At 38.7% G+C, this 12,243-nt stretch overlaps 1 protein-coding gene across 3 annotated transcripts in view; it reads left to right on the top strand.

Moving 5' to 3' along the window:
- The window catches only part of SYNE1 (spectrin repeat containing nuclear envelope protein 1), a 265,776-nt gene that overhangs the window by 242,559 nt on the left and 10,974 nt on the right, over nt 1-12,243 (top strand). For 2 of the 3 annotated variants that reach the window (XM_075708574.1, XM_075708576.1), the window contains 10 exons: nt 488-670; nt 1,097-1,234; nt 1,951-2,142; nt 3,022-3,355; nt 6,271-6,413; nt 7,451-7,577; nt 8,738-8,949; nt 10,466-10,666; nt 11,015-11,143; nt 11,471-11,683. In XM_075708574.1, coding sequence (XP_075564689.1) covers nt 488-670; nt 1,097-1,234; nt 1,951-2,142; nt 3,022-3,355; nt 6,271-6,413; nt 7,451-7,577; nt 8,738-8,949; nt 10,466-10,666; nt 11,015-11,143; nt 11,471-11,683 — 1,872 coding nt within the window. Of the gene's footprint in view, nt 1-487; nt 671-1,096; nt 1,235-1,950; nt 2,143-3,021; nt 3,356-4,199; nt 4,269-6,270; nt 6,414-7,450; nt 7,578-8,737; nt 8,950-10,465; nt 10,667-11,014; nt 11,144-11,470; nt 11,684-12,243 lie in introns of all 3 variants that reach the window. The other variant, XM_075708575.1, reaches the window with a different exon arrangement.

Genomic DNA, 12,243 nt, shown 5'->3' with positions numbered 1-12,243 from the left:
TTTTTGGTAAAACCCAGAATAAACAATTGCTCAAATCTTTTCAATGTTTGCACTTCAGCAAATTCAGTACATATAAGAAAATCCAGTGAAGCCACAGGAATCTTGGATTTCTGTTCATTTTTTAAAAAAATGTTTCATATTATTGTTTGTGTTTCTGTTCTCAAATACAAGGGCATATGAATGAGTAGAAAGGGGAGTCTATCTTTTTGTGCTGATTTTGCCATTTTAACAGGTATTCATGTTGGAGTTTCTCATTCAGTGAACTGTGTCAGTTACGTAAACTCTTCTTGGTTTTGGGGTCATTTTAATCAGAAGGCAGACTCTCTATAGGATAGCCCTCAGGAGATGTCTGCACCTGTAGCGAAATCTATCAGCTAACATAGGTCAGAGTGTAGAAGTAGGGGCAAAATAAAGGGAGAGACTTTTATATATGTCCTGATTTCAATAATTAAAAATCTGATGGTGTCTTTTGTTCATATTGCTTTAGGCCTTCCAGAGACAAGTGCATGAAACTCTGACTCAGCTGGAACTGATCAATAAACAATATCGCCGCCTGGCCCGAGAGAACCGCACTGACTCTGACTGTAGCCTCAAGCAGATGGTTCATGAGGGAAACCAGAGATGGGACAACTTACAAAAGCGAGTTACCTCCATCCTGCGCAGGCTAAAAGTATTTTTCCAGTTTTAAGCCCTTCAGTTTCACTACTATACTTATGATTCAGGGGTACTCCAGAAGCTTCCAGTTTAATGCATTTGCACAGTGGTTTTGAGGGGATTTCTATCTTTGGAAGAGGAAGAGGGCTTATCAGTTCACTTTCTGAGGTAACCAAAGCATGAAATCTGTAGGAAAATGCTTGGTGACCTCAAACACCACCTCCTTCATAGAAGATAGCTTTCATAGGTCAGTGAATTGCAGCTGTAGATGATGTTACTGAAAAGGTAACCTTAGAAAGCATGTAGGAAATGAAAGAAGGTGGCATACTGAGTTTAAGTTAGGTTTGAAGGGCATGAAAGCCGTTTCTTCGGAGAACCACTATTGCTAGGTTTTTTTGGGTTGTTTGGTCATTTCATGCCACTCCATTTTCCACCCCCCCAGCATTTTATTGGCCAGCGTGAGGAGTTTGAGACAGCACGTGACAGCATCCTGGTATGGCTAACAGAGATGGACCTGCAGCTGACCAATATTGAGCATTTCTCAGAGTGTGATGTCCAAGCAAAGATAAAGCAACTTAAGGTAAAGAATGATTGAATGGTAACAGGAGGAAGGATGAGAGAAGGGATAAAAATATTCATGGTAGGAAAAGAATTTAAGAAACATGTTGCAAAAACGCAGCCTGATACAGTCCCTTACTTGCAGGCTGAGACTTCAGTCTCAGAAGTTATGGGCTATGTCAGGTTTCAATACGTACTTTTCTGTGAGAGTGGAAGATTTCTGCACTGTGAAAAGTTTTCAAAAAACCAAGGGTGATAGTCTTCATTCCCTAATCAAGAGGAAATGTCGATAAAAATTATTAATGTCAGGTCTCCATTATTGCTGACACTTAAGAATTACTACATTGTCAACCATTTCTGCATCAGAAAAATCATTATCTGGAGACAAAAATATCAAATGTCATGTTATCCAGAATTCCAGCGTGTTAGCTTTAACATCTGTGTTCATTCTAGACATTTGGTTATGGGCATGGCTTGTTTAGAGAAGGGCTTTCTTTCCAAATACAACAAGTGAGGAATGAGATGGTAAACCATGAAGTATCACTAGTTTTTTGGCTAGAAAGACTGTGGAATGCTAAATTTAATTGCTCATTGTTGCTCATGCCAGAATATTGGGAATGATCCCTGTTTGTTACCCACACCATTCTTGCTGAAAAACTTTAAGACTTGCATCCTTAATAAGTTAGGTTTTTGTAATGTTGATTTCATTGATAAAGCATGGGCTTTTCTTTTATGCAGGCTTTCCAGCAAGAAATTTCACTGAACAACAACAAAATCGGGCAGATAATTGTGCAGGGTGAGCAACTCATTGAGAAAAGTGAGCCCTTGGATGCAGCTGTTATTGAAGAAGAACTAGATGAGCTGCGTCATTACTGCCAAGAGGTCTTTGGACGTGTGGAACGCTATCACAAGAAACTCATTCGCCTTCCTGTGTGTATAGTTACATAAATACACGTTTGATTGGTTTGTTGCCATTTTACAAGTGTGAGAATGAGGAGGGAGAAAGATGTTGAAATGAACTAACATGAAACTTCTGTAACTTTCAAAAAATCCTGTGGTTTAATTCTGCTACAACCCTGACCATCTGCCTCCCTTCATTATATGCTATTTATGGTCCTGTTCAGAGAGCAAATTCAACAGATCTGGAATTTTTGTAAATCATCATGAAAATCCATGCAAATTGGAGATTTATAAAACCTTATTAAAGTGGGGTAGAAGTGTGGTATTGGTGATAAGAACATCTCTCTGCTCTGTCAGTTTCATTGGCAGCTTATTGAGTTCTGTTTCATTTAAAAAACAATGATAAAACGATTGCCCCCAACAGAAGAGACATAAAATTGTCTCCAGAACTGACCACACAGCTGAATAAGTGAGAGCAAAATGATTTTTGAGAGCTCAAGTCCTACTGAAGGAAAGGAACAAAACCCAGGGTTTTCCAAATATGAAAGGATATAATGAGAGCAGTTGTCACAGTGAAGGTCACTTATGCTTCCTATGACTTGATTCCAGAGTTTTCTTTAACTTGGTGTCTGCATTGCAGTGGCATCAGTAAAGAGTCTGGAGACATTTGCTTGATGTGAGACTTTGTGGTGCCTTAAGTAATTAAAATGAGCTGCCATTATAAACTTTTTTGTTGCTTTGGGTTGTTAGCGCACCTTAAAATAATGAAAAGGAAGTGCAAACGAATGCAAAATGGAAACCCCATCAGTGTGACTGCTGCCTAACGTTACTTTATTTCACTGACCCAGACCGACCATGCAGTGCCTCTGCATGTTTCATTGATTGTTTCTCTTTGCATTATGCTTCTAGCTGACAGATGACGAACATGACCTCTCTGACAGAGAGGTGGACCTGGATGAATCAGCAGATCTCTCTGACATACACTGGCATGACAAATCTGCAGACAGCGTTCTCTCCCCGCACCCCTCTTCCAACATTTCGCTGCCTCTTTCCCAGCCGGTGAGAAGCGAGCGATCAGGGCGAGATACCCCTGCGAGTGTGGACTCCATTCCCCTGGAGTGGGATCATGACTACGACCTTAGCAGAGACCTGGAGACAGCTGTTTCACGGGCACTGCACTCTGAGGAAGAAGATGGAGGACAAGAGAAGGACTTCTACCTGAGAGGAGCAGCTGGTATAGCAGGTATGGTGGCAAATTGTGCATCCTGTTCTCTCCTAGTAAAAAGAAGCAAATGTTACATGTGTGATTGCTTGGCCAAGATGCTCATAGAAAAGTATTTTAAATAGCCCCTGAAGATTTTAAATAGCTTTCCCTAAGTGATCTCAGTGGCCTTCTGGCCTTAGACACAGCGATGGAGGTTCCTGGATGACTACAATCTTGGAAAATCGCAAAGGCGTATATGATATGACAGGGAATTGGCTGTGCCTCTATGCTTGTGGCCTGCCAGATGGGATACGTCATCTGTAACAGCAATGCATCAGAAGTTATTCTGACTAGAAAAAAATATACTGGATATGGCAAGAAGTGCAGAACAAACCGATGAAGAAATGCTGTGGGAGAGATCCGCAGACCAAATCATCAAGTGCTTAAGTAAATCTGAACTCCGTCCTTACCCAGGCAAGACTCCAGCAACTGAGCGTTTAGTCTGAGGTGAGATCTTAGGTCTTGCTCTCCAGTGAAGTTGGAAATCCTTCCTAAGTGTGTATGCTTTGTGTAATCCATCTTAACGAGTGAAAGTGCCCAAATGCAGCCAGTTGTGGGGGAAGACATACTGGTATATTATACTCTGATCTTGTGGCTGTCTTTTGCTTTCCAGATCATTGCTCTGAAAAGAGTCAGGTTTGTCTGGATATTAAGAGACTTGGTCACAGGATCCCTGTGCTTCAGTCTTCATCTTTTTTCATTCTCCAGAAAGGATGTTTGCTATTGGAACCATTTATGTATTCCATCCCATGAAAAGGACTCCTGCTGTGAGGAGACAGCCATTGCTGAGCTGTCAATTTAGACTGTGCTTTTATTTTTTCAGATGTAGAGATCCCTGAAACTCTTGAGGCCTCTGTAACACTCACAGAAAACACACTCAAAAATAACTCTGGTAGGCATCTAAAAAAGACTAAGCATAGCCAGATGCAAATACCACAGCGCACAAGCATAAATTCTTTCTCTTCCTTAGCATCTGCTGTACTTTTCACAACTTACAAGATAAATATTTCTTACATGGCAGCATTGGCATGTTAATGTAGAAGTATCCTGCTTTACTACTGCACTTAAAGGTATTATTAGGTGCATGGATGAAACAATGATGTTTGAAGTATTGACCCTCCCACCTCAGCTAACTAGACTAAACTGGTCAGTAGGTTACTTTGATTGGTCTTTATTCTCTGGAGTCCCTCAACAGGACTTAATACTTTGTTATGTCTCTGAGACGAGTGTTTTCTACAAAGATTAAGGCAGAAGGAAAAGATAGAGAGAGCAAAACCTGATTGTTCAGGTTTGCAGTTATTTTTTTTAACACAACCACAGCTTGCATTATTACTTAGATATAAACTTGTAGGTTAGTTGTTATTTCATGTGATAACAATGCCAAGGTGAGGTACTGTAGTCCAATGTCTTTATCTTAGTCTTTTATATTGGAAGATGATTTTTTTTTTTTTTTTCATGTTGCGATTTTACACAAGATTAAACCTACTGTTTCATTTGTTAGATTACTCTCTTGGAGGGATTAGATGCATTTACAAATACCTTCTCTCATGATTTCACTTCAGTTTTCTTCTTTTGAAATAATGACTTCATTGCAAATTTGAAATAGAAAACATTTAAAATCTCAGCATCTGTGGCATGGACCTCAGGTTCACTGTCCATTTTTAATTTTTCCCCAAATTAGTGAGATAATATTGAGATTGATTAAGAGTATACTTAAGCACAGTACATATAGAAAAATGTGCATAGTTTTCTGACCTGTGAAAATTTTGAAAGTAGTGAGGGAAAAGCAATATTGAGCACTTTGTTCTGTCCGTTTGGGGTGAGGCGGTGTTTTGTATGAAGAAAGATTAACCATCCAAGAGGCTCCATTTTCTGTAATTATGTGGACAGAAATCTTGCCTTCTCTATGCATGTTTTGAATTGTGTGTTTACTAATAAATTCAAACTGTCTTTGTAAACAGATGGAAATCAAGCACAGTAATAGAATATGGATAAGAGGGATCTCATGTGGTCCTCTAGGCTGCAGCCTGCTTCAGATTAGAAGTGGCTGTAGCTAATTCATGTCACAATTCAGCTGACCTCTGTAAGGAAAATACAAGTTAGCCCTGCTTCAGAAACATTGGTATGAGTTCCAAACAGCTTTGATGCATAATACCATCTTGCAGATATGTTAAGCATAATTTTTGTCGAACACCTAATTGGAAAAATACTATAAATTTTGCTGCTTAGTGTGGTTGCCTAAATCAGTCGTGGACCGCTTGCTGTGGGTCTTCAAGATGTCCAGTCGTCTATGGACCTGGAGAGTGTAATTATAACAGTATTGCTTAGCGTTTTTATACCGCTTTTAATCTTCAAAATTGTATACAAATAGGATCCTTTCACGTAGGTTGAAATTCTACTATTTTTTAGTGGAGAGAAGTAATACAAAGAGAAGTGAGGAGAAATCAAATTTTAGCACAGATTTGGATCAGGAGTTTGGGACACAAGCTTTTATTTGAGAGTGTTTGTGAAAGGGGCCGAGGCGTTGTCCAAAATCAGTGAGGTTGGAGCACGCTTTGCTAAGATCTTTCCCCTTTAGAGAGGTGAGAAATTCTCTGAGGGAAAAAGTCACTTCAGAATAGTTTGCAAGCCTGTTCTAAATTGTGGACTCTTTGATAGTATGCTTATGGCAAGCATGTTCACTGGTATACTCATCTGTCCTCTGAAGGTCGCTAACACCCTGTAATGTAACTAGTTATCGGTTTGCTTTGACATTGTACCACTCATGCTGCTGCAATCATGTTTCTCCTTTACTGTCTAGGTAGTATTCCTGATATTTATTCTGCCTGGGCAAAAGATAAAAAAAAACTTTGGGAAAATTTCAGTGACAGTCACTTTTTTTGGTTTTGGTACAGGAGAACCTGGTGCCCTGGAAGCACATATCCGACAGCTGGACAAGGCCTTAGACACCAGTCGTTTCCAAATACAGCAAACAGAAAACATCATCCGCAGCAAAACACCTACAGGACCAGAGCTGGATTCCACTTACAAAGGATATGTGCGTGTGTTTTGGAGCACAAGTCGAATAAGCACTCCAAGATTAGATTTGCTATTGAAAGAAATATAGCTTTTTCAACAAAGCAATTAGATATTACTGCTTCTCAGACTTATTCACTCATGTGGTTGCTACCCTTAACCACATTGTTGTTTATGTTATTAGTGTGTTTACAATAGCATAAGGTTACAGGAACATGACTCTCAGGAATTTATTTTCCTATTACATTTTTGCAGATGTCCAAAAGTACTTTCTCACACGTATTTTTGTCCATCTAATGATGATATCCTTGTTTAAAATTCCTCTGCTTTTAAAAGCAGGTTTTATAGCTTCATGCACGGTATTCATCTTGCTGATGAATTATAAACATGCATCATGTAAGCAAGGTTGCATATATGGAATCCGTGCTTAAAAAGCTTTCTCAGAGGGGTTTTCTGGAAGAAAAATCTCTCTCTAAATCATTCAAATAGTTTTATTACTGACAGAAGTGAAAGATTAGCTGCTTGGATGCATAGTAATATTTCCACACTTATATTTATTTCCTTTATCACGTCTTCTAGTGTCTTTGTTATAGTGTCTTAACATTTGGTGGTGGAGTCACCATCCCTGGAAGTGTTCAAAAAACGGGTAGATGTGGCACTTTGGGACATGGTTTAGTCTAGTCTACCCTTGATTGGTTTAGTGTGGACTTGGTAGTGTAGGTTAATGGTTGGACTGGATGATCTTAAAGGTCTTTTCCAACCTAAACAATTCTATGATTCTATGATTTAGAACAGATGGCACCTAAAGCCATCCAGCACAATTTGGCACAGCGGCACTGAGTTATTTGGATTTAGTCTGAACTTATGCTTTAAGCTTTTATTGTGTCCATATACATTCTTTGATAGTACCAGGACAGGTTGTTAAAGTAATAGATTTTTATCTTCAGGCTTAGACCTACTTTGGGAAGATTTTGGAACTTGCATTGTAATTTGTATTTTCCATGGAATTAGTCCTGTACAGTGCATATTGAGATGGGATTTTTTTGTTTGTTAACACAGATGAAGCTACTGGGTGAGTGCAGTGGAAGCATAGACTCAGTAAAAAGGCTTGGATTTAAACTGAAGGAGGAAGAAGAAAAATTATCTGGACTTATTAACCTGAACAGTACTGAAACACAAACAGCTGGTAAGTAACATTTAGTTATTTTATAGAAAGCAATTATGAAAAGTAGGAAACATGCAAAGTTTTTCTGAACACATGGTATTATTTACTGACATATATTTACATGCCCGTGTCTGTTACCCTGTTCTGTTTAACATCTCTTAATAGGAATAGTTAAGGAATAGTAAGTATTCCTTGTATATGCCATACAAAAAGATTAGGCATACAAGTGTTTTTTAACAACCCCTTCACATCATGAGACATAACCCTAAGCCTTTCGGAAAGTCCCTGTGGATGCAATGCATTTTTGTTGAAAGTTTTCTGATGAAAAAAGGTAGCTTACTACATTGCTGTACAAAACAAGTCAGCATTCATTTCATCTAATATTAGCTTTCACTTCTAATATTATCTATCTAATATTTCACTTCTAATAATATCTATCTCTCTGTAGTACAGAAATTATATTCACCTGGTAGAAGTATTCACCTGACTAGTTTTAAGCATCAGCTGCAGAACAGGAGGTATTGCATTGTAAAAACATGGATTTGTTCCAGAGACTATAAAGGCAACATCTCCATTCTTAGCTTGGCAAGATATGCTACACATGCGGTCTATTTTTTTTTTTTTTTTAAGTTGATGGAATGATACAACTTGTCGTTCTGCCATCACATTTCAAGATACCTATCAGGAAGAAATAGCCCCTAATTTATTTCTTTTTAGCGCAGGTATTTATCCAAGGCATCAGGAGTAGCTTAGGCAGATGTAGTGAGGTGTGAGTATTAAATTGTGATAGGTACAAATAGCAATGAAAATAATAATAAATATGTGGCTAGGTAGACATACTCAGATTCCTTGTCCAGTTTTCATTTATGTTAATTTATGTCTTTATACCAACATAACCTGTTTTAGAGACCTGCATGTCTCAACTTAATTGTGTTCACAGAAGTCTGACGTTAGAAAGTGGTAAAATTGCCTGCTGCCTGGAATCATCCAGATTCTTCATTTTTTCTCTCCAACATCACGTTCTTCAATCTAACTTAGTTTTCAGTGTGGTGTTTCATGCGTTAGGGTTTTTTGGGTTTTATGGAGAATTTTTTTTGTCCTGTACAGGATTCAACTGATGCAATTGTGTGTGTGGCTAGTGGTTTTTTTGCTTTTGTTGAATTTGGTGTTTATCATTCCAGGTGTAATTGACCGATGGGAATTAATCCAGGCTCAAGCTCTAAGCAAAGAGCTGAGGATGAAACAGAACCTTCAGCAATGGCAGCAGTTTAACTCCGACCTTAATAGCATTTGGGCTTGGTTGGGAGAAACTGAAGAGGAACTGGAGAAGCTCCGCCACCTTGATCTCAGCACTGACATACAAACTATTGAGCTCAGAATTAAAAAACTGAAAGTGAGTTTTATTTCCCTTTTCCATGAGTTACCTTGTAAACAGACCTGAGTGCAACAAGTATGTTGAAAAGGTTGCCAATAGTTGCAGCTGGTTTGCTCCATTCTGCACATTGTGAGCTACTGCGACTAGCTGAAGTAACTGCGAAAGTGAATTTATAAATCACCTTTTGGCAGAAAAATGTACCACTGGCACTTACTATATAATCCAGATGAATTTTTGAAATAGTAGTTCTGTGGCAATTCTGTAATTCCAGAATGTACTGATAATTCCTGATGTCAGCCAAGCTGATGAAAGGGGAAAAAAAAAGGCAAGTTAAATCAAATCTCTAGTCAAACTGCTAGCAAAATAGCTACTATAAAAGAAATGCCTCACTGGGACATATTACTTTGTGTGGAGGAAGGAAAGAGTGTCCAAAGGGGTTGTAGCCTACTCACTGCTGTCACCGGTACAACATAGGAAAAATTTGGTGTCACTTTGCAACATTCTTGTTTCTTCTTCCATAATCTCAGATGCATCAGGATCTGAATGCTGCCTTTGTGATCTCTCCTGGATATTGTACAGCTATAAAGATCTGCAAATGTGATCGTCCACAACTTCATATTCAGTTACTAGCATCTTATAAGCTTGGGCACAAAAATGTGGGAGCCAATGTCAAAGTGCGCTGTGCTCCATGCTAGGAATGAGGTGGACAGATAGTAAAGACTGTTTCCGGCAGTGATCCATCTAAAGCATATTAATGCTGATCTTCACTGGAATCCAAATATAGCTGTCATAAGTACTACAAAGGTCACTGTGACATGGGGCTTTTAAGTAAATGCTGTGAAGTAGGTGGAAAAGGGGGCATTTTGTAAGAATCCTGTTCTTATCTCACCCACTCTTGGAAAGCCCATTAGTGCCCTCCAAACCAAAAGAGGTGGGGTTTCTTTTGTGGCTTCCAATGTAAACAAATCAGAGTTTTTATACACGTCCTGCTTCTATAAATTGGAGTAAGTTGTTTATACTCTTTGTATGTTTTCTTTTCCCTCAGTAAAAGCTTTTATTTTAAAATACCGTTGACAGCAGTTTCCACTTGAAAACATGTTGGGTTTTATGTTTATCAGCAAAACTGAGAAGTGAGGGCAAAAGTTTTATTGTGAGCTAAAGTACAATTGTCCTACATCTCTTTAAATTTTGTTGGGCCTTCTCTGCCTTTAAAATATCTGAAACATGAGCCAGAACTTTAAAATTCAACTATGACTTCAGGCTTTTAAGACTTTACAAGTTTAATTGGCTTGTTCTAGTTCATGCTTGCAGTAAAGTTTTTGTAGAAGTTAAAGAGTGAACATTTGCTGAGTCACAGAGTGAACACAGAAATCTCATATCCAAAGAGACTGTTACAGTAAGGTGCCATTCTGCAGTTGCTGATGGCAAATCATAGCATTCTTGCAGCACCTTCTCTACTTGGTTCTTCTGAAAGTCACCTGTTGTACTGATTTCAATTCCTTCTTCCCCCATCCCACTTTGTCTCATCATCAAGGAGCTGCAGAAGGCAATTGATAACCGCAAAGCGATCATCTTATCCATCAATCTGTGCAGCTCAGAGTTCACTCAGTCTGACAGCGAAGAGAGCAAGAAGCTTCAAGAGCGCCTGTCTCAGATGAATGTGCGCTGGAACCACGTATGCAGTATGATCGAAGAGTGGCGCTGCTCATTGCAGGATGCATTAATGCAGTGCCAGGTCTGTACTGCACTTATTTTAAATTGTCAGCATCCCGCATATCAAAAATGCAAACCATATCATTATCTGGTGTGCTCATTATCCAGTCTGAAACTTGCCCATGCAAGCCAAAATACAGCTGTGGCATGTGTTTTCTGAAAGATACACCTTTACTACCTGAAGCATGTATTTCCAGCCAAAATTTTTTCTAAACTTGTCATCTCTGGAATAGTATTCTAATATACTATTCTACACTTTCTTGTAAGTTATGTTATTGAGCCAGTAGGACCTAGCATAGGATGAACTAAAAACCTGAATTTGACTGGAATTTTCTGCTATGGTATTAAAATCATCACTCATCACTTGCAGGATTTCCATGAAATGAGCCATGGTTTGCTGCTTTGGTTAGAGAATATTGACAGAAGAAAAAATGAGATTGTGCCTCTCAATCCAAACCTGGACTCAGAAACACTGCAGGATCATCACAGACTTCTAATGGTAGGGCTATAATCACCCCTTTTTTCTCCCAAAACGCATCATCAGAGAAACACCTAATGAGATTTATCTTCCTCTTGAGGGTTAGCATTGTACTTTGCGTGCTAATGCACAACTGCGAGACCAATGTCAGTAACTAACTTGACTTTCATAGGGAGCACTACTCACTTCCATTAGTAGCGTAACTCGTAGGTTGCTGATAGCTTCTCTTTTCGTTCCATTTCATTAATTTCAAATGTCTAGTTGTCCAATTTTGTGAGTTCTAGCTGTTTCCCTTTTTTTTTTTTTTAACTTCTGTTGAAAAAAATCTGGTGCTTGCCTTGGCAACAGCAAATCAGACGTGAACTGCTGGAGTCTCAGTTGAAGGTGGCGTCACTGCAAGATATGTCCTGCCAATTGCTAGTCAATGCTGAAGGCAGGGACTGTCTTGAAGCCAAAGAAAAGGTGCATGTCATTGGAAACAGACTGAAGCTCCTCTTGAAAGAGGTCACACGTCATATTAAAGACCTAGAGAAAATTCTAGACATTTCAAGTAGTCAACTGGTAAGTCGCATCTTTTTATTCTTGCTGTTTGTTGGGCATATGTTTCCTACTGTTTTGATTGTCTTTCTCCAATCAGTGCTGTTGGCTGCACTGTTTCTGTTGTTTGCAATACTTATCAATATGGTGCACGTGTATTCTTGAATATCATAAAGTAATCTTACACTTCATAATGTGAACATCTCTTCTGTGATATGGTGGGTTTTTTTAATCCAGTAATTTTTTTGCTATTTTTTATAGCAATAAGTATTGAACGTCTTGGTTTGTTTATCGTGCCATTACTGATTCAATCAACTGGCAAAGTATATGAGATAATTATTCTAGTTGCAGTACTGAAAATTATAGTGTGTCAGTTGTCACTGTCAAGGAAGACAATGTTCGCTCTGTCGAAGAGGGAAAAAAAAAAGCATCAAATAAATTCTGTAATAGGCTAACAAATCTCTCATAGTGCCTTCTGGGCTTTGAGCTGTACTCCAAATCTTTTCAAATTATCATGTATCTCAGGGCATTTGAGAGGGAGTTATGCGTACATTTTCACTAACAGTGGCAGGTATAAAGTAAAG

Source organism: Pelecanus crispus, chromosome 3 (genome assembly GCF_030463565.1).
Source record: "Pelecanus crispus isolate bPelCri1 chromosome 3, bPelCri1.pri, whole genome shotgun sequence".
Lineage (NCBI taxonomy): Eukaryota > Metazoa > Chordata > Aves > Pelecaniformes > Pelecanidae > Pelecanus > Pelecanus crispus.
This window is presented reverse-complemented; position numbering and strand designations above follow the sequence as displayed.